Source organism: Pleurodeles waltl, chromosome 12 (genome assembly GCF_031143425.1).
Source record: "Pleurodeles waltl isolate 20211129_DDA chromosome 12, aPleWal1.hap1.20221129, whole genome shotgun sequence".
Taxonomy (NCBI): Eukaryota; Metazoa; Chordata; class Amphibia; order Caudata; family Salamandridae; genus Pleurodeles; species Pleurodeles waltl.
In genome coordinates, this window is record NC_090451.1 from 680,094,782 (window position 1) to 680,116,907 (window position 22,126).

The 22,126-nt window shown below is 45.8% G+C and overlaps 2 protein-coding genes across 2 annotated transcripts in view; both read left to right on the top strand.

Annotated features, from left to right (window-relative positions):
* Positions 1–3,421, top strand: part of LOC138267259 (extracellular calcium-sensing receptor-like) — a 69,270-nt gene extending 65,849 nt beyond the window's left edge. The window contains exons 5-6 of the mRNA XM_069216117.1: positions 1,260–1,383; positions 2,487–3,421. Of these exons, the coding sequence (XP_069072218.1) occupies positions 1,260–1,383; positions 2,487–3,400 (1,038 nt within the window). The 3' untranslated portion in view covers positions 3,401–3,421. The remainder of the gene's footprint in view (positions 1–1,259; positions 1,384–2,486) is intronic.
* A 12,009-nt stretch (positions 3,422–15,430) lies between these two features.
* The window catches only part of LOC138267260 (extracellular calcium-sensing receptor-like), a 57,190-nt gene continuing 50,494 nt past the window's right edge, over positions 15,431–22,126 (top strand). Inside the window, exon 1 of the mRNA XM_069216118.1 lies at positions 15,431–15,528. Coding sequence (XP_069072219.1) covers positions 15,431–15,528 — 98 coding nt within the window. The remainder of the gene's footprint in view (positions 15,529–22,126) is intronic.

Here is a 22,126-nt window from a genome sequence, read left to right on the forward strand (position 1 = left end):
TTTCACTGAAAGTTCCCACATGCTTTCCCCACAGTAGGTGGCGCACTGAGGTGGAGACCTGGGATTCTGCTTAGGGGCCAGCGATGCGTGCTGAGGGATACAGAGAGCTGTGTACAAAACCCACTGCAGACCTGTGGGCAGAGGTGGTCACTAGATTCATGGAATACAAAACCAAAGCGCTGCCTGTAGGCAAAAGACGACTGTATCACCCGCATTAGGCGCCTTGGGACTGGTGAGCAGCGAATTATTGGAGCCATGTCAACTGCACGTCTGGCACATGCGTTGATGGGTTGAAACATAGTTGGGGTAGCCTACATGGGCCCCACGGCCTCCTTCCCCTTCCTCATTTTGTTCTGTGAGCATTTTATAGAGTTCTACAACTAGCATATCAGTTGCTAATGGGCAAGACTTTTCCTTTTGTTGCAGGTTGTTGTTGATATTTTGACCTTCCTATATTGGTTAGGGATGTGTATGGTATTGCAAGCTGCTCCATAGGCATTGTGCTGACACTTGCTTTTGCCAGTACTCTGAGATGAATCCTGCACAACTCAGATGTTGATGTATGCTAGTATTATCATACATCAAGATGCGGCAAGATAATTGCACAATGAATCTGTATTTCTATGAAACTTGCACTTGTGCTAGACAAGGGTAATATAAAAAACTGCATATGCTACGTTTTGAAAACCAATAAATAGATATAAAAAATAAAGCTTGCATCTGCTATTGTAATGACCTTTAAGCTCTTTCAGCTTATCCTACTTTTCCTTTCCACATGGACTTCATTTACCACAGGGTACTGCCTAATTAATATGTTGTTGGGAGTTATGTGGAGAGTTGGAAGCCAGTATTGATTGTGCCTCAGAGTCAATTGAATACGGTTGCCCAATGTTGGTAACTGTATCCACTCCACACTCAGCAGTGTGTGGTGTACATGTATGAGAAGAAAATATTGACATCTGCACAGTGTTTTGCATGGTGGTGGTACCAAGAAAGTGTGGGATAAATGCATCTAAGAAGTGAAGTTGTGTTTATTGCCTTGTAGAGCAATTCTTTGCAACTAGACTATCTCTGTTTGAGAACAATAGAATGGTCATTTTATGTTCATTTCATGTGCTATTTTAGAACATCTGACATTCTTACACACAGTGCTGTCAATACATTTTCAGTGTGTTGTTTTTCTCCCACTTTACAATTTTCTATTAAAATATTCTCTCAGAGATCTAGCTTAAAGCCTGTCTTGGCCCTTTTCTCTGTAGCCTACACGCTCAGTGTGCTCTGAAAGCTGCAGTCCCGGAAACAGGAAATTTGAGCGTCAAGGAGAACCAGCCTGTTGCTTTGACTGTCTCTCGTGCTCGGTTGGAGAAATTGCAAACCAATCCGGTGAGTGGAAACAAAGCATTCTGTTTGTGGGTGGAACTCTAACCAAACTAAAAACCAATCAGGATCAGCCTCTGACCCTTCAGTTCCTCAGGTTTTTACATGCAAGACCATCAGAGATCTTTGGGGAGAATGTTTCATTATGTTTCTAACTGATAATTCTTAGGTAAGATCCTTAGAATGCAAATGTATATGTGTTCTCCCTATCATACTCTTGAAAGCATTAAAAGCACAGGGTGAGAAGTCTTGATTCTCAAGGGTTTTTATCAATCGTCGAAATTCCTTAATAACAAGACTTCAAGGTTCTAGGTTTTACCCAGGCAAGGCTAGTAGAAATTCATGAGAAAAACGAACCTTCAGTATTCAAGATGTTTACCCTGAGGTTGATATGCAGAAGTTCATCTGTGATCTGTAACTGTACACGTGTGATCTGTGAATGCATAGAATAGTCCCTATTTATGCCTGTGACATTCATTGCAGTTATTACGATTGTTATTGTTTTTGGCATTGTTATTGATATTGTTATTGTTTTTGATATTGTTATTGGTGTTTTTTTGTATTGTTATTTTTATTATGTTTGGCCAGGTGGTCAATGTTCTTTTGCCACTTTTCATTCAACCACTAGCTACTGGGATCAATAATATATCTGGTAAATGAAGTGCAAAATATACCGTATGCCCTCATTTAGACAAGAGCAGTAATGGGACGTTCTCATCCCTTCGTTAATTCGTCGGAGAACATGAGTAAAGACACCATGTATGTGCTTAACTGAGATGAACGTTTATAAAATATACTGGCTTTTTAGATTGCTATGAGCAGTAATAATTTATGTTTTATGGTTTGTGCTGGTGAGTCTAACACAATTATATAGTTGTTACCCTGTATACACATTCCCCTACTCTCATCTCATATTTGGGCTCTCGTTTTACAGGATCCTTCTGTTGTGAAATAACCTTATTGTTTTGGTGTTAATCAAGTGTCATTTGTCACTTACCAGGATCAATGTATGCCCAACTAGACATTACCAGACTTAGATATGACCTTTAATTAATCAATAACATAAAATCTGTTTGAGTAAAGATGTTCTTTAATTTTCATTCTTTCAGATTCTACAGAGTGTATTAAATGTCCAGATGACCAATGGCCCAATTTACGACAAGACAAGTGCTTGCCAAAGAAAGTTGAGTTCCTCACCTTCTCTGAACCACTGGGCACCTTATTAGCCAGTGTGGCTGTCACTGGTTCTCTGTTGCCATTCACGATCTTACTGATTTTTATCAAGCACCAGGATACACCCATTGTCAAAGCTAACCACCGAGCTCTCAGCTATGCCCTTCTGGTGGCTCTTGCTGTCTGCTTTCTCTGCTCCCTGATGTTTATCGGCCGCCCAAGTGTATGGACATGCAGGCTGCGTCAAGCAGCTTTTGGAACTGTTTTTACATTTAGTCTTTCTTGCATGTTGGCCAAAACTATTGTAGTGGTTTTCGCATTTAAAGCCACAAAACCCAACAGTCAACTGAGGAGATATGTTGGCCCAAAGTTGCCCAACTGTGTGGTCTTCTTCAGCACTCTTCTTCAAGTGATGGTCTGCACCTCTTGGCTGGCAAGCTGGCCACCATTTCCAGAAAAAAATATGACATCTCAACTGGGAAAGATCATCATCGAATGTAATGAAGGGTCAACTAAAGCCTTCTGGTGCATGCTGGGGTACATGTGCCTGCTCGCTGGAATCAGCTTTGTGATTGCCTTCTTAGCCCGAAACCTACCAGATAGCTTCAATGAGGCCAAACATATCACCTTCAGCATGTTGGTGTGTGGCAGTGTTTGGATTTCTTTCATCCCAGCCTACCTAAGCATATGGGGGAAGCACATGGTTGCAGTAGAGATCTTCGCCATCTTGGCATCATGTACGGGTTTGGTCATGTGCATGTTTGTTCCAAAATGTTACATCATCCTCCTGAGACCAGATATGAACACTAAAGAATACCTCCTGGGAAGTAAAACCAACAAGAAGAGATAGAACAACAAAGGTACTCCTCTCAGAATCTACGACAGAAAGAACACATTATCTGCTGATTGCCCCATTGGTGTCTAGTAAAGGTGTTGTGTGAGCGTAAATTTTCTAATGTGTTTAATAATGATTTTCATAATAAAAATGTGTCATGAACTAACTTGTAAAACGAGAAACTTTTGAAAAGTCAGTTTTCCTGTTCTTGGCTAGTGTGGTTATTTTACATGATTCAGGGTCTTCATAATAAGTGTTTTCGAAGTTTGTGTAGACGTATCCACAGCTACCCCTAGTGGGTTGCAGTGTTATGTCTTACAAGGTCCTGTATTAACCAAGCATTGCATAAGTTGAAAGGTCCTATTGTTTGAGAATGTTACTAATATCTGGTCTTTCCTCGAGGATGGAAGTAAAAAAAACAGTAAAAGTTTCTTCCTGAGAACAAGATACACGAGAGGTGATGATAAAATGGAGTTAGAGATGAGACAGAGAAGCAGAGATACAACAAAAGAAAATGTTATAGTTAGCGTAGATTTGTTGAGTTCAGGTCATCAATTTAGTTGTCGATTGGCTGAAATGAAACCACCCAATAGCCTGATCAATCAGGAGTTAATTAGAATTTAGTATAACAACCTGGGTAGAGTGATTAGGAGAAGGTTCTTCTTGTTAGACGCACTTCTTCTTCTAGTGTTTAGTCATTGAGTTGGAGAGCAGACGAGGTTTGAGTTTGATGGTTCGAGATTAGCTGTTGTTAGGCCCAAATCTTCTGATGATATAACTGATGGTGTCGTCAAGCTGAAGCAGGTCATTTGCTGTTACTACCTTTGTGGTAATGTATGTTATTAAATGTGAATTGTGTCTCTTTTGCTTTCCAGGTACCAGCTGCAACTAATGATTTTACTGCTGCAAATTAATAGTTTTTTTTTATATTATAATCAAGTTAGACGTTTTCTAAATTTGTGTTACTAAATTATTTTCACATGCAGCCCAACATTTTAATGGTAATTTGTGGTTAGATAGGGAATTAATCTTGATATGCTTATGGTTTGTTTTGAGATCATTAGATGCTGAATTAATGTATACTCTGCCATTATTACCAGTATTTTGTATTATTAATAAGTGTGATTCTCTTTGAGATAATTTGTTTAATTGTATTATTCAAATTGAGATACATCCGTCGTTTTAACCAACCTCTATTGATCTTATCATTTGTGTTTGAGAGTTATTAGCATTGTTAATATAGGGAAATAAATCTATGAATTCTTACTACTAAACTGGTGTAGTTATTGACTGAAGCTCTATGGTATTGAATGTTGTTGATATTGATGGTCCTCACACCTCCCATTGGTGACATCCCCTCAAACCTATGTTGCTTCGATCCATTGTCCTCAAGCGCAGGATCCACTATTCAGTATTGATAATAGCTAGGATTTTGTGCGCGCTCGCAGTGGCATTTAGTAAAGGCTCACTGTAAGTTAAAGGGGATAAGAGGAAAAAAAAAATGAAAAAACAAAGGAAAGAGAGGAAGGAGCTTCAGCTAAAGAATGGAGCAAAAGTGGAAAATAACTTGCTCAAGTAAACAAATCAAGATAGATGTTGAGCTTTGTGAGATGGGGACTGTGCCTGTCTGCCTGTTCACTTATGTCAAAAGAGAATCCACAACTGCTTCAGGTGAGGAAACCAAATGATGGAAAACCAATTTTAAGGAAAGACATCTTTAAGGAAATACAAATAAATCTAACATTAAAGGAAACATCTTAAAGATAATTTAAAGGAAACATCCATAATCACACACTTGGATGAAAGAATAGGGGCAGTGAAGTTTTTTTGGGTTCAGGGTTGGACACTGAAGGTTTTTGGGGTTGAGGGTTGGGTAATATGTAGAGTTGATGAGGGGTTTTAGGGGATTTTAGGGTTCACGGATGAGTAGAGTCATGGGTAGTGAGGGTTGTTTAGGGTTTAGGGACTAGTGGCATGTAAGGATGTTGAGGTTTTTTAGGTTTTATGGATAGGTGGAGGTTAGGGCTGGTGAGTGCTTTTAATGTTCAGTGATAGATAAAGTTTTGAGGTGGTGAAGGATTTTTAGTGTTCACGAATGGGTGGAGTTTAGGGTGGTGTGGGATTTAAATGGGTCAGGGATAGGCTAAGTTTATATGTAGCAAGGGTTTTTATGGTTCAGGGATGGTGAAGGTTAGGTGTTTTAGGGGTCATGAATAGGTGTTTTTCATGGGTTATGAGTTTTTTTTTTAGGGTATAGCAATGAGAGGAGTTTAGGGGTGGTGCAGGACTTTAAGGGATGGATATAGCTTAGGCATAAAAAGGTGGTTTCATGGTTCAGGAATGGGTGGAGTATAGGGATAGTGAAGGTGTTTTTGCCCAATGGGTAGAGTTTAGGAGTAGAAAGGGCTTTAAGGGTTCAGGGATGGGTGGAGTTTAGGTGTCAGAGATGGTTTGACTTTAGGTGTGGTGAGGGTTTTCTGGAGTTCAGGGATGGGTGGAGTTTAGGGTTAGAAAAGTCTTTTAGGGTTTGGGTATAGTTTATATATAAAGAGTCATTTTTAGGGGCAGGGATGGATGGTGTTCAGGGTGGGTGATGGTTCAGTGAATTAAAAGCATCCAAAGTAATTGTTTAACAATATAAAAGATATAATTCTATCATTGTCAAAACTGTGGTCCCCCCTCATATACATTCAGATGACGGTGATTATATTGGTGGTAATAGTGCTCCGTCTCCGTTACGACAGATTATGCTTATCACCAATATATAAATCAGGCTGCTAGTTATGCTCAGGAGGTCTTTTGCGTGGCTTCCAGATCTTGCCATGATTATGATAGCCATGCGCATCGGAGCCATCTGGATTCTGTGCTTACTCATTCCCAGGAGATTTTTATTCCCTTCAATCCAACCCCCAACCCCTCTCCCGACCACAAACATGCGCTTGGATTTTATTGTGCTACTAAAGAATGGCAAGTCAGTTAAATCAATGATAAAGAGCATCCGGTCAGCCACATGTTGCATCTATGTTCAACTCCACAAGACGGTTTCCATGGTCCGTTTTACAAGCCCAAAATGACTTCTAAAGAGTCCCTTCTTACCTGGATATACACCATAGCATCAGGGACATACTCAGAGGGGAATCGTGAACCACAGAGGAAATTAAATGGTGGTTCAGTACCCAGTGACGTCTCTGGAAGTGATTTGTAGTGGGTAGGGACACAAGGTGCCATAAATAAGAATGGGCAAGTGAGATGTAATTTTTAATTTGCATATTCAAGGTCCTCCCTGGTTAAACTGTACAGCTGCCCTCCATGTCACTGAAAAGCACATCAACAAGTTACAGCGTGCACTAGTTCACAGCTGAGGTACTGCAGTCTTTCCGGGGTGGCTGTCTTTTTCTCCTGCCACAATCTAGCTTCTATTCTCCTGGAATGTTTCTTCTTCCCGTTCCATGACCAGGTGACTATGGACCTGGTGCAGGGAGAAGGCAGTACATTCTGAGGTCGCTTCCGCCTCACCACTGCTCCGGTAAGTGCTGCCATTGTTTTGGGCTTGTTTGGGCTTGTCTGGGCTTGTCTGGGCTTGTTTGGGCTTGTTTGGGCTTCTTGGCTTCTCCTCTCCCGGAAGGCCCCGCCCCCCCCTCCCTCCTCCTCGGAGCTCTTCCTGCTCCTGACTCCTGCTGCACCCGCCCCCCGCACTGCCATTGGAGGTTTCCCTCCCAGCTGCCACTCCCTCCCACCTCCCCTCTTATGCCGGTCACAGTGCGGACGCGCCGCTGGCGCACCGAAGGCGCGTCAAAGGCAAGCCCGTCTGCGCCTGTCCGCGCCAAGACCGCGCCCAGCGCCAGACCCCCTGGCCAACACGCCTCCCGCACCACCAAACACCTTTACACTGCCAACGAACTCCACGCCCTTAATCCAGGACGCTCCTCCATCTGCTTCCAGTCCACACCGACGCGCACCAAAGGACCCTTCTCCTGCAAAGCCTGCAATTTCACCTGCAACCTAACCTCCAAACTCCAAATCAAAACAAAAAACCGCCTAAGATGCATCCTACTTAACACCCGCTCCGTCCACAAACATGCAATTGAACTCTGGGACCTCCTGACCACATACTCGCCCGACGTCGCATTCCTCACCGAAACCTGGAAGAATTCGGCCTCAGAACCAGACGTAGCCATAGCCATACCAGAAAACTACAAGATCACCAGAAGAGACCGAACCAACAGACCAGGAGGAGGAATCGCCGTAGTCCACAAAAACACCATAAGAGTCTCCACCAACTCCCACAACACCATCAACTCCGCCAAGCACCTCCACTTCAAAATTCACATCAACGCCAACAACACACTCAGAGGAACACTGGTCTACAGACCCCCTGGACCCAGACCGCAGTTCTGTGACGACATCGCCGACGCCATCAGCTCCCAAGCCCTCGCCTCAACAGACTACATCCTCCTTGGTGACCTAAACTTCCACCTAGAAAATAACAACAATATCAACACCACCAACCTAATCGACAACCTCGCCAACTTCGGCCTCAAGCAACTCGTCACTACACCCACCCACTCCGCAGGCCACACACTCGACCCCATCTTCTCAGCCAGCAACCACGTCTCTTTCAGCCACACCACCGAACTCATTTGGACAGACCACCGCTGCATCCACTTCTCCTACCAAAAACCAGTCACTCGCCACCACCGCACACAACCCCCATGACGCAACTGGAGCAAAATATCAACGGATCAACTGATCTCCACTCTCGCACGGGCCCCACCCCCTGGGACCCCGGACCCCAACATAGCCACCACCAACCTGCATCGCTGGATAGAAGATTGCGCCAACACCCTCGCACTGCTAAAAAAAAAAACAGACACCTCCCACAGAATCAATGCCAGCTGGTTCACCCCAGAACTACAGGAATCCAAACGGCTATGTCGCAGAATGGAAAAAACCTGGCACCTTGACCCTACCAACTCCAACCACATCGCTTTCAAGGATGCCCTACGCAAACATCACCAACTGATCCCCACCACCAAAAGTACCCACTTCAATAACCGCATTGACGCCAACGCTCACAACAGTAAAGAGCTCTTCGGCATTTCAATGAGCTCTCCACCCCCAGGACCTGCTCCAATGAACCCCCGCCATCAAAGGAGTTCTGCAACTCACTGGCAACCCACTTCCGTCGAAAGATAGAAGAAATCCACAATAGCTTCAAACCCCAGACCCACCAGCTGACTACAAACACCCAAGAACCCAATGCTCCAAGCAACACCCACCTCCTCAACACCTGGACCCCCATCAACACAGAGGACACCACCACCACCATGGCCCCCATCCACTCCGGATCACCATCGGACCCCTGCCCACACCATATCTTCAATAAGGCAAACATCATCATCACCCCCCACCTCTGCAAAACCATCAACAGCTCCTTCGAGTCAGCCACCTTCCCAGAAAGATTGAAGCACGCAGAAATCAACGCCCTGCTAAAGAAACCAAAGGCAGACCCAGACGACCCCAAGAACTACCGGCCGATCTCCCTCCTCCCCTTCCCAGCCAAGGTCATCGAAAAAATTGTAAACAGCCAACTATCCCGGTTCCTGGAAGACAGCAAGGTACTCGACACCTCCCAATCCGGATTCCGCAGAAACTACAGCACTGAGACTGCAGTCATTGCTGCCACAGACGACATTAGGACCATGCTCGACGAAGGAGAAACAGCAGCACTCATCCTCCTGGACTTCTCCGCAGCTTTCGACATGGTATGTCATCACACTCTCCGCACACGCCTCCACAATGCTGGAATCCGCGACAAGGTACTCGACTGGATCTCATCATTTCTCTCAGGCAGAACCCAGAGAGTCCGCCTCCCACCGTTCCTGTCAGAAGCCTCCGGAATCATCTGTGGCGTTCCCCAAGGATCTTCGCTCAGCCCCACGCTCTTCAACGTTTACATGGCCCCCCTCGCCAACATCGCACGAACCCACCACATCAACATAGTTTCCTACGCAGACAACACTCAGCTCATCCTCTCCCTCACGAAAGGCCCTACAACTGCAAAGAACAACCTCCACAACGGACTTCACGCCATCGCCTGCTGGATGGAATCAAGCCACCGCAAGTTAAACACAGAAAAGATAGAAATCCTCATCTTTGGCACCAACCCCTCAACTTGGAATGACTCCTGGTGGCCCACCTCCCTAGGAACCGCGCCCTCACCCACCACCCATGCACGCAACCTAGGCTTCATCTTGGACTCCACACTCAGCATGACTCAGCAGGCCAATGCCACCTCCTCTTCCTGCTACAACACTCTCCGCATGCTCCGCAAAATCTTTAAGTGGATTCCTGTCGAAACCAGGAAAACTGTCACCCACGCCCTGGTCAGCAGTGTATTGGACTACGGAAACGCCCTATATGCAGGAATAACAACCAAACTCTTAACAAAACTGCAAAGAATCCAGAACGCATCCGCCCGCCTCATACTGGACATCCCATGCCGTGACCACGTTTCCTCCCACCTCAGAGACCTTCACTGGCTACCAGTATCAAAGAGGATCACTTTCAAACTCCTCATCCACGCACACAAGGCCCTCCACAACACAGGCCCAGCCTACCTCAACGACAGACTCACCTTCCACACCCCCAATCTTCGCTGCGCCAGCCTCGCCCTCGCCTCCATCCCCCGCATCCGCCGCACCACCGCCGGAGGAAGATCCTTCTCTCACCTAGCCGCCAAGACCTGGAACTCCCTACAGTTCCACCTTCACCAGACCCAAGTCCTCTTGACATTCAGGAAACGCCTCAAGACATGGATCTACGACCAGTAGCTCCCCCCCAGCGCCTTGAGACCCTAACGGGTGATTAGTGCGCTCTATAAATCCTTGATTGATTGATTGATTGATTGAGGAGACCTGCACAGATAGCACACTGCTGAACAGAGAGGGAGAGAGAGCAACACCATAATATGCACATGTAGTGGTGGGTGAGCCATTCAAAGTTTCAGCCAGACTCTGAATCAGCTCTAGCTGAACCCAAAAGAAACCGAGTTTTCACTGGCGACAATGTGGCCATGTGGCTACAGCTGCAATCCGTCTAACATGGGGATCGACGTTTGAATCTGAGACTTAGCATCCTGTAAATCCTAGCAAATCTCCCTGTGAGGATAAAAATGGACATGTAATATGTTTCTTTTGTGATGTTCTCTTATGTCCTTGGGCATGGTTAGCTCTATGTGAAACTACAAAAAAAATGTGGATTCTGGCTGACAGCCATGCACCAATCCCACCCTCCAAGATTTAAGAATAAAGCATTATCATATGATGCGACAAAGAGATACCCATCTAGTGGCTGAATTGCACTGTAGGAAAATATGGGATCCATCCCAGCTTCCGTGCTTGACCTAATTGTGTGATGCTAGACAAATACGTTATTTCAACAAGCCTCTCTTTTTGTGCATTAGCACATAATAAGACTCTGGGCCACAAACAGGGTACCCATGACAATTAACTTGCCTTTTTGTTCACTAATGGCATTCTCATCAGTGCAGGGCAGGAATGTGTCCCTGTTTAAAAACTCTCACTTTTAATAGTTTGAATCCTGAGTTCAGCATTTTGAATATTGCAGTAAATCTCTTCTTGCCAAAACAAATGTGTAAAGTGGCTTCTACCTTGCATATTACATCACTCATGACATGTTCAAACACTGCATTGATAACATCCTTCATGACATCTGAAATGGCATCATTGTTAACAACAATGTGCATGGCAAGGTTGTGAGGTAAAGTAATTGTAGAGTACACATTATAGTTACTTGACATAAATATAACTAGTGAATTTCAGTTTTTTTTAATTTAAAAAAATGAACAAGTTACTTACCTTCGGTAACAAATTATCTGGCAGAGACTCTATCTACCTGCAGATTCCTTACCTTAGAATTCTGTGGCGTCAGCTTCGAATCCGTAATTTTTCTGCTGAGCAGTACCCTGCACGCGGCATTAGGTGGCATTGTTCGGCTCAACGTGCATCGTCCGGCAGCGTTGTTGGAGCCGTCTGTGATGTCACAGCCTTCTATATGGGCACCACCTCGGCGCACGAACGTCAGTTCTTTTCAACAACTTCCCACGCCTGAAGCGCAGAGTCATGGATGAACCAACTTTTTTCTGATTGTCTGAGCATAATGACATGCCCTGGAGAAAGGGTAAAAATCTGAAAAGTCATAGAAAATATCCGCAGGGCGGGGAGGCCTGTGTGGGTGTAAGGAATCTGCAAGCTAGATAGAGTCTCTACCAGATAATTCATTACCAAAGGTAAGTAACTTGTTCATCTGATAGAGACTCTTCTAACTGCAGATTCCTTACCTTAGAATAGATACCCAAGCCATAACCTCCAGGCAGTAGGCTGCTAACATATACTCTACACAAGGAAGTCCTGTAGGACCGAGTGAGCAAAATGCCCCTCTCTTCTCACCTAGCTATCCAGGTAGTAGTGTCTTGTGAACGTGTGCAAGGAAGCCCACGTTGCCGCCTGGCAGATGTCTAGAACCGGCATGCCTTGAGCTAACGCCGAGGTAGCAGCTTTCCCCCTTGTAGAGTGAGCTCTCAAGCCCTCAGGAGGCTGCTTCTTAGTCAATGCGTAGCCGATTTTAATACAAAAAATGACCCAGCGCGAAATGGTTCGTTTCTGGACTGCCCAGCCCTTCTTTGCTCCAACGTACCCCACATGAGTTGGTCACCCATCCGGAACTCTTTTGTGCGGTCAAGGTAGAACAACACTGCTTTTTTGAGTCCAGACGGTGGGGACGCTCCTCTTCTTTAGAGGGATGCATGGGAGTAAAAAAGATGGGCAGGGTGAAGTTCTGACCCAGATGGAAGGGGGTCACCACCTTGGGGAGGAAAGAGGCATGAATTCTGAGGACTGCCTTATCAGGATGTATTGTGAGATACGGGGGTTTTGATGATAAAGCCTGCATCTCACTTATTCTCCTGGCAGATGTGATTGCCACTAAGAAGGCTGTTTTGATAGTGAGCAGCCAGAGAGGACAATCATGTAAAGGCTCAAAAGGAACACACATAAGAAAAGTGAGCACCAGATTAAGGTCCCACTGGGGCATAACAAAAGGCGTAGGTGGAAACATATGTACAAGTCCTTTTAGGAATCTCTGTACAATAGGAGACTTAAACAAAGACTGTAGATCAGGCAATCAAAGAAAAGTCAATAAGGCAGAACAATAGCCCTTAACAGTCCCAAAGGAGGAACCCTGTTGGGTGAGTGACAGAATGAAAAGGAGGATATTAGAAAGAGAAGAAGAAAGAGGATCAATAGACCTCTCTGTACAATATAATACAAAACGTTTCCAACGGCAGGTGTAAACCGTCTTAGTACAGGGATGCCTGGCTGCCAGAATGACATTATAGACTTTGGAAGGGAGGTCATAAACCATCAACTGCTGCCGCTCAATTTCCATGCATGAAGCCGCAGAGTTGACAGGTTTGGGTGGAGAACCTTTCCTTGCTGTTGCGACAGAAGATTCCTCAGAAGAGGCAACCTGATTGGAGGATAGATGCGCTTTTTGAGAAACTCTGGATACCAGAGTCTTCGTGCCCAATCCGGAGCCACTAGGTTTACTTGGGCCCAGTTGTTCTTGATTTTTTTTAGAACTCTGGGCAGAAGTGGTATGGGCGGAAAGCGTACAGGAGGCCTGAACTCCACTTGCAACAAAAAGCGCCGCCTAATGATAGCCACCTTGGAATCGCCAATGCGCAGGTGAACAGTTCTAACCAAGGCTCTCCCCACTGCTGAAAGAGTCCTTGCACCACCTCCGAATGGAGACACCATTCGTGATATGCTAAGCATCGCCAGCTGAATTTGTCCGCTCTGGCGTTCAGAGAATCTGCCAGGTGTTGAACCACCAGGGTTATGCCCTTCTGTTCTAGCCATGTACAGAGAAATAACGCCTCTTGACAAAGGATCCACGACCCCACCCCGCCCTGCTTGTTGCAGTACCACATTGCGGTAGTGTTGTCTGTGAACACCTGCACTATCTTCCCTTTCACAACAGGAAGAAATGCCTTTAATGCTAGCCGGATAGCCCGGAGCTCCAATAAGTTGATATGGAACCCGGATTCCGTCAGAGACCAGAGGCCCCTGATCTCCACCTCTCCCAGATGGCCGCCGCATCACAGAAGTGACGCATCCGTCACTACTGTAAGATCTGGTTGGGGAAGGGAGAGGAGTCTGCCTTTCACCCAATCGCAGTTCACTAACAACCACTGCAGATCCTTTGCAGTTCCCTCCGAGATCTGAACCATGTCGGTAAGATTTCCCTGATGCTGTGCTCATTGGAACTTCAGGTCCCACTGCAGAGCCCTCATATGCCATCTGGCATGTTTGACTAATAGGATGCAGGAAGCCAGGAGTTCCAACAGCCTCAGAATCTGTCTCATCGAAATCCAGGGTAGAGGCCGAAAAATCAGTATCATAACCTGAAAATCCTGGACTCGCTGCTTGGGAGGATAGGCCCGAGACTGCACTGTATCCAGAACAGCTCAGATGAAAGGGAGCTTCTGAGATGGAATAAGGTGTGATTTCGGCACGTTTATAGTGATCCCCAGCGAATGCAAGAGGTCCACCGTAGTCTGTAGGTGGGTGACAAGAGTCTGGGGTGTCGGAGCCTTCAACAGCTAGTCGTCTAGATAAGGGAAGACTGAAATCCCTAACCAGCGCAAATGAGCTGCCACCACCGCCTTCACTTTGGTGAACACCCGAGCGGCACTAGTGAGACCAAAGGGGAGCATGGTAAACTGAAAGTGCTTGTGGTCCACCTTGAACCGCAAGTAGCGCCTATGGGTGGGCAGAATGGGGATGTAAAAATACGCATCCTGCAAGTCCAATGCTACCATCCAGTCTCCTTGGTCGAGGGCAGACAAGACCTGAGCAAGAGTAAGCATCTTGAATTTCTCCTTCTTGAGGAAGAGATTGGCGTCCCTTAAATCCAGGATAGGGCGAAGGCCGTTGTTCTTTTTGGGATTCAGAAAGTAGTGGGAATAACAACCACTGCCTACTTCTGACATCACAACCCTTTCTATGGCTGCCTTGGCCAAGAGAGCCGTAACTTCCTCACAGAGTAAGATCAAATGATTCTCCATCAGCCATTCTTTTACCAGAGGGCTAGAGGGAGGGAAAGACTGAAAGGGGAGGGAATAGCCCTACTGTATGATCTGCAAGACCCATTTGTCCGATGTTATGGACTGCCAGTGAGGGAGATAAAATTGAATCCTCCCTCCAACTGGACGGACACGGTCTTGGAGAACCATACTAGGAGGGCTTGGGCACTGGGGAAGAGGGGGGCTGTGTGGTGGCCGACCTCTGGCCAGATCCTCTGGGTCTGACGGTACCACAACCTCGTCCTTGCACAGGATGCTGTGAAGCCGGAGGACGGTGGCTAACCTGTGGCTGGCGTGGTACCACGCCCCTTCCAAAGCCTTGAAAGGGACGAAAGACAGACTACTGACGAACCGACGCTGAAAGGCCCAAGGATCTGTCCGCAGCTCGAGAATCCTTCAACCTCTCAAGCGCAGAGTCCGCCTTCTCATCAAAAAGGCGAGAGCAATCAAAAGGCATGTCCATCAAACTCGACTGGATATCCCCCGAAAAGCCAGTAGAATGTAGCCAGGCATGGAGACGGAGGGCCACTATCGAAGAAATCGCCCTGCCCAGCGAGTCAGTCGTGTCCAAGCCACACCTGATGGTAAACTTGGCTGCATCTCTTCCATCCTTGACAGCTTGGGTGAGAGTGTACCGTACTCCCTCCGGGACATGGGGCAGCACTTGTGCCACAGTATCCCATAAAGTCGAAGTCAGAATCGGCGTCGTATGACGTTGTTTCGGCTCCAGATCATCCTGAATAAAGATGGGGCTACCACCACCCGTGGACGCCAGTGGTGGAGGGAGCGTCGATGTCGGTCCCGCCGCCGAAGGAGGTCGACTGTGAGAAACCGGCGCCAGTCCAGATCTGCTATCGGACCCCGGGGTCCCCAACGGCATGCAGGCCGAAGCTGCCCACGTTGAATCCGATGGGGCCCCTGCTGACCTCACGGGGCTCGAAGACAAATACGAGGGTGCAGCCCACTCAAAAACAAGGTGCATAGATTCGTAAAATTCTTTAATTTGAGCGTGGGTCGCTCCGGTTCCAGGAAAGGGGGGAAGACGCGGAGTCGGCCCTGGCTACGGCTCCATGGAGCCGCGCTTGGAACGGCAACGTTCCGTAGACGCCTCATCAGCTGACAGATGTGCGAAGTCGAAGTCCGCTTAGAAGTCTTCTTCTTTTTGTTCCTCTTACCTGAATGCCCTGAAGACCTAGAATGTGAGGAAATCAACTTGGGGCTCCTGTAGCGTTGCCGCGACCTCCTCCTAGAGCGGGACCGTGACCTCCTTGGAGTCGCACTAACTGAAGACGGCTGCCAGAAAGTGTGAAAGATACCTCTCTCAAGGCCTTTGGAACCATGGACTGACAGTCGGAACACAACTTCGAATCGTGGTCCTTTTCAAGGCACCAGAGACACACCTGGTGTGGATCTGTAACTGACATGGTGTGATGACATGCACCACACTGTTTAAATCCAGTCTTTCTCGAAGACATCGCTCAGACAATCGAAAAATCCTCGACAAAAATGTTGAAAAAAAAAAGGGTAGCTCTTTCTGGATCTGCGCTTAACTGGCGCGGAAAGAAAATAACTAAGGTATGCGTGCCGGGGTGGTGCTATATAGAAGGCCGTGACATCACAGACGGCTCTAACAACGCTGATGATGCCATGCGGATCAAGACGGAGCAGGGTACTGCTCAGCAGAAAAATGATGGATGCGAAGCTGACGAAAGGGGATTCTAAGGTAAGGAATCTGCAGGTAGAAGTCTCTAACAGATATATATATATAAACACACACAAACATACACACACAAACACATCTATATATATCTATATCTATATATATATATATATATATATATATATATATATATATATATATATGCTGAGAGGACTTGTGACAACATTACATATATATGTAGGTGGTTGTAGTTAGGGCCATGTTTCCATTTAAAAAGTTTTATTTCACTTGCCTATATCTTTGGCACTCTTTGACGAATCTTAACAACATATTCCAATAAAAAAGGTGTTGCACATGGAAAGTTTAGGGGTGATCCATCAAGAGGGGGCCGAGATGAAGGGTGTGTGAAAAAAGTTTTGTTGCCCTAAGGCAATTTTAACACGCACCCTGACCATGCACTGCTTTACAGCACTCATGACATCTTTAATAACACTATTGATAAAGTCACTGTAACATCTGCAGTAAACTTATTATTCAGATGCCCATGCATTGCAGGGCGTGAGTTATAGTTACCTTAGGGCACCAGTTATTGTTACTTTACATAACTCTAACTATAACAGGTGAATTTCTATGGTTTTGTACAAGTAAATTCAGAACCTATCTATCACGTCCCTGTAACTTTGTAACTTGTTTTTTCAGTGAATTTCTATGGTTATTTTAATTCTATTTCCTACGTCCCTGTAACCTTTGTTTTTTTTTAACTAAGTGTATATATATATATATATATATATATATATATATAATTCTATATATATATATATATATATATATATATATATATAGATATAGAGAGAGAGAGAGCGCAAGAGAGAGAGGAGGAGAGAGATCTTCAATTGTTTTTAATTAAGCAATAACACCCTGCCACCCTCCCAATGCTGCAGGCTTCTATTGTTCCAGGCCTTGGGTAATGAACTCCCTACATACCGATTAATTCCTCATTAAACCCGGTGGTGGTTCATGAACGAGGCGACTCAAAACAAGCCAACTTCTGTCCCTGGTTTAATGAGAAGATGGAGGTAAGCATGAGCATGTGTAACAAGGATTAATGAACAAGTTACTTTCCTTCGGTAACGCATTATCTGGTAGAGACTCTAGCTGCAGATTCCTTACATTTGAATTTCCTGGCGTCAGCTTGGAATCCGGAATGTTTGATGAGAAATACCCTTTGTGTGCCGTCGGGTGACATTGTTTGGATCCGTATAGGGTCGTTGAAGCCGTCTGTGATGTCATGGTCGCCTATAAAGGCATCACCCAGGCATGCGCACGTCAGTTCTTTTTACCAGAACTTCCACATCAGAAGTGCAGAGCCATGAATGGAACTAACAGTTCGCCTGTGCAAAAAACGAGGGCCCTGAAAGGGACAATCCCTAACCATATTAGACATATCCGCAGAGTGGGGAGGCATAGATAGGTGTAAGGAATCTGCAGCTAGATAGAGTCTCTACCAGATAATGTGTTACGGAAGGTAAGTAACTTGTTCATCTGATAGAGACTTCTAGCTGCAGATTCCTCACCTTTGAATTGATACCCAAGCCATCTCCTCCTGGCGGTGGGCTGCGAATAAATCTACTTACACTAAAAAGTCCTATAGGACCGAACTGGCAAAATGTCTGTCTCTCCGTACCTGATTGTCCAGGCAGTAGTGTTTTGCAAACATGTGCAAGGATGCCCACATTCCTGCCTGACAGATATCTGGGACTGGAACACCCTGTGCTAATGCAGTGGTAGCAGCTCTGCCCCTGATAGAATGAGCCTCAAGCCCTCAGGAGGCTGCATCTTGGCCAATGCGTAGCAGATCTTGATACAGAAAATGACCCAGCGCGAAATGGTTCGCTTTTGCACTGCCCGTCATTTCCTTGCTCCCACATACCCTACAAATAGTTGGACATTGTAGAAAGCTGGCTCTGTATATACTATATCAAAATGAGATATAGGGCCAGATGTATCATACAACCGATTTGCGATTCTCAAATAGCGATTTTTAAGAAATCGCTATTTCAGAAATGCAAAAAGGTATGTATGATTTTTGCGATTCGGTAATAGCGATTTCTTAAAAATCGCAAATGCTATTACCGAATCACAAATAGAGAATCTGTCCCCATTCGCACCTATGGGTCTGTTGGCCCATATCTGCAAATTTTTTGCATTTCCAAAATTGCGATTTCTTAACCAGAAATCGCAATTTTGGAACATGAAAACCCCAGGGTGCTGGGGGCCTAAGGCCCCCTCTGCTGCACCCCAAAATTAGTTTTTGGGACATGTAAGGTGCACACATGCCAAAATGGCATGTGTGCTTTACATGTACATTTTAAAAATGCATTTTTAAATTTTGCACATGGTTACCAACAGGTTCAACCTGGTGGTAAATAGCGATTCCTAAATGCCCAAATCGCATTTAGGAATGGCTTTATACATGTGCTAAGAAATCGCAAATAAGGAATCCTTATTTGCGATTTCTTATTTAGAGAGTCGCAGTTTGCGACTCTCTAAACACAGTTGCAATTTTAAGGAATCGCTATTTTTGTGATTCCTTAAAATTGCGTTCAGAATGTCTTTCATACATTCTGAACTGGCTTTTTGCATTCGCAAAAGGGGCACTCGCACCGTTTGCGAATGCAAAAAACCTTGATCCATCTGGCCCATAGTGTGGACAGAGTCCAGGGGTTTCGCAGAGGCCTGAAAGAGGCAAAAATAGATAATACTAATGCTCTAATTGTGGTAGTGTGGTCGAGCAGGCTTATCAGAGGGTAGTATTAAGCATTTGTTGTACACACACAAGCAACAGAAGAAACACACAATTAATGACTTAACTCCAGACCAATAGGATTTTATATAGAAAAAAATATTTTGTTAAATTATTTCTAGAACCACAAGATTCAGTTTACAGGTAAGTACATAAAATTAAAGGTACTTTGCATAGGTATAATCAGAACTTTGAATGGAATCAACAATGTGTTCAGTTTTCTTTAAAATGGCAAAAAGGATTTTAAAAGTGGACACTGTAATTTTCAACAGTTCCTGGGGAAAGAAAAGATTGTACAGTTTTACAGGTATATATTCGACTTACAGTTCCTATCTCCGGGGTTTAGGTAGTCCATTGTTGGGGGTTCAAGTTAATTCCAATCACCCACCACCAGCAACACAGGGCCGGTCGGGTGCAGAGGTCAAAGGAGAGCCAAGTTAACATGGGCTCCTATCGGTGAGCGTACTCGCATATTGGCATCCTAACACGGAGACGCCGTCCATCTTCTGGTACGAGCCTTTCAAACGGGATGTGGATAATCTGATTGATATATAACGCAGTGTGATAACGGATACATCTGGATGGACAAAAATACCCATTTATGTTGTATCTTGATGAATAAATAAGCCCTGAAGAAGTCGTTTGAGATGCAGAATTTCCCAAGACAAAACACGTGTTGGCTGGAATTGCAATTTTCTTTGGATCAATGGCTGCTTGATGTGAAGATTTAATTCAATTAATCACTGGATTGTACCGGACGTTTTTGGAATTTTGTCTGATGTGGAATGAACTGATATTTAATCTACTTTACACACATACCAATTTATAAGTGTTAAAGTGTGGGGGGCCTCATTTTGTCTTTCCTATCGGTCAGCTAGCAGGCCTGCTACTCGGTGGGCAGACCAGGGGGATTAGAAGAGCACTGGAGGAGCCACAGGTAGGCACCAAACACACACCCTGAGCGGCACAGGGGTGGCTGGGTGCAGGGTGCAAATGGGACATCGAGTTTCCAATGCAGATATATGAGGAGACCCCAGGACTAACTCAGACGCTGCAGGCGAGGTCCAGGGGTGGGAGGTGTCTCAGGCACACCACTGGTCGGACAGAGAAGAGGGCTGCCTGCTGGTTAATACTGCACCAGGGATCAGGTTCTCCAAGGCCTGGGAACTGCAGGTGCAGTGGGTCCTTTAGGTGTCAGATGTATTCGTCCGGAGCTCACGGTCAGGGGAGTCCTCTGGATTCTCTCTGCAGGCGTTGTCGGGGAGCTTTGGAGGGTTCAACCCAGAATGGGCTCTTGCTCCCAATCACCTGGGGACCCTTTTTTGCTGGGTGGACCACATGGATAGGGCCGTGGGTGTCAAGTGCAAAGGGGTCAGGAATCACGCATCCGGGGTGAGGTATGAGTCCCTTGCTGAAGGTTTCTTTGTGACAGAGCCTATGTCCTCAGGAGTTCTTGGTCCTTTTGGGTGCAGGCCAGTCCTCTGGAGTTGGCAGAGGTTGCTGGGCCCGCTGGACGAGTCGCTGGTTTTCTTGCAGGTTCTTTGAAGCAGGGGACAGGACGGCAGGGCTGGGGCCAAAGCAGTTGTCGTCTTCCTTCTTCTCTGCTGGGGTTTTCAGCTTAGCAGTGCTTCTTCTTCTTGTAGGTCGCCAGGAATCTAGTGAGCTGGGTTCAGGGAGGACCTTAAATCCTAGATTTAGGGGCATGTTAGGGGCCAGAGGGCAGTAGCTAATGGCTACTGTCCCTGGAGGTGGCTACATCCTCCTTGTGCCCACTCCCTTTGGGGAGGGGGGCATATTCCTATCCCCATTGGTCCCTGTCTCCAAACCAAGATGGAGGATTCTGCAGGGAGGGGGTTACACTTTCAATCAAAGTTGGCATCAACACTAGGCAAAAGGTGTGGTGGGGTAAGCATGCCAACAGTGGCACTTTTCTACACAACCCCCCCGCAACGAAAGAGGATGAGACTAACCTTTCTCAAGAGAGTCTTCATAGCCTAAGTGGAAGAACATGGAAAGTCCATCTATATTGGCATGGGCAGCCCCAGGTCTGTGTTCCACTACAAAGTCCATTATCTGTAGGGATACGGGCCACCTCAAAAGTTTAGGGTTCTCACTTTTCATTTGCATAAGCCATTTGAGAGGTCAGTGGTCAGTTTGGACAACAAACTGAGTGCCAAACAAGTATGGCCTCAGCTTTTTTTCAGGGACCAAACCACAGCAAAGGCCTCCCTCTCAATGGCACTCTAACACTGCTCCCTAGGGAGTAACCTACTGCTAATGAAAGCAACAGGCTAGTGAAGGCCATCATCACTGGTTTGGGATAGGATTGCTCCTATCCCATGTTCAGAGGCATCTGTCTGCACAATTAATTGTTTGGAATAATTTGGAGCTTTTAGAACTGGTGCTGAGCACATTGCTTCTTTCAGGGTGTCAAAGGCCTTGACAGTCAAGGGTCCAGTTTACCGTCGTTGGCATCTTCTTTGAGGTCAGTTCAGTGAGGGGAGTCACAATGGACCCATATCCCTTCACAAACCTCCTGTAGTACCCGGTCAAGCCAAGGAATGCCTTGACTTGAGTCTGGGTTTTTGGAGCCTCCCAGTCCAGAATTGTCTGGATCTTGTGTTGTAAAGGTTGCACTTGGCCTCCACCTACTAGGTGGTTCAAGTTAACAACTGTGCCCTGCTCTGTCTGCCATTTAGATGCATTGATAGAGAGGCCTGATGCTTGCAAGGCCTGCTAAACCTTCCTCAGGTGGACCAGGTGATCCTGCCAGCTGGAGCTAAAGACAGCAATGTCATCTAGATATGCTGCACTAAAGGACACCAAACCAGCAAGGACTTGATTCACCAATCTTTGGAAGGTGGCACAGGCATTCTTTAAGTCAAAGGGCATAACAGTGAACTGATAGGTGTAGAGAATGCTGTCTTTTCTTTGGCTCCAAGTGCCAATCTAATTTGCCAGTACCCTGCAGTTAACTCAAAGGTACTTAGAAATGTGGCTGCACCTAACATGTCAATTAGTTAATCTGCTCTGGGTATTGGGTGTGCATCTGTCTTAGTGACAGAATTGAGTCCTCTGTAGTCCACACAGAACCTAATTTCTCTCTTGCGA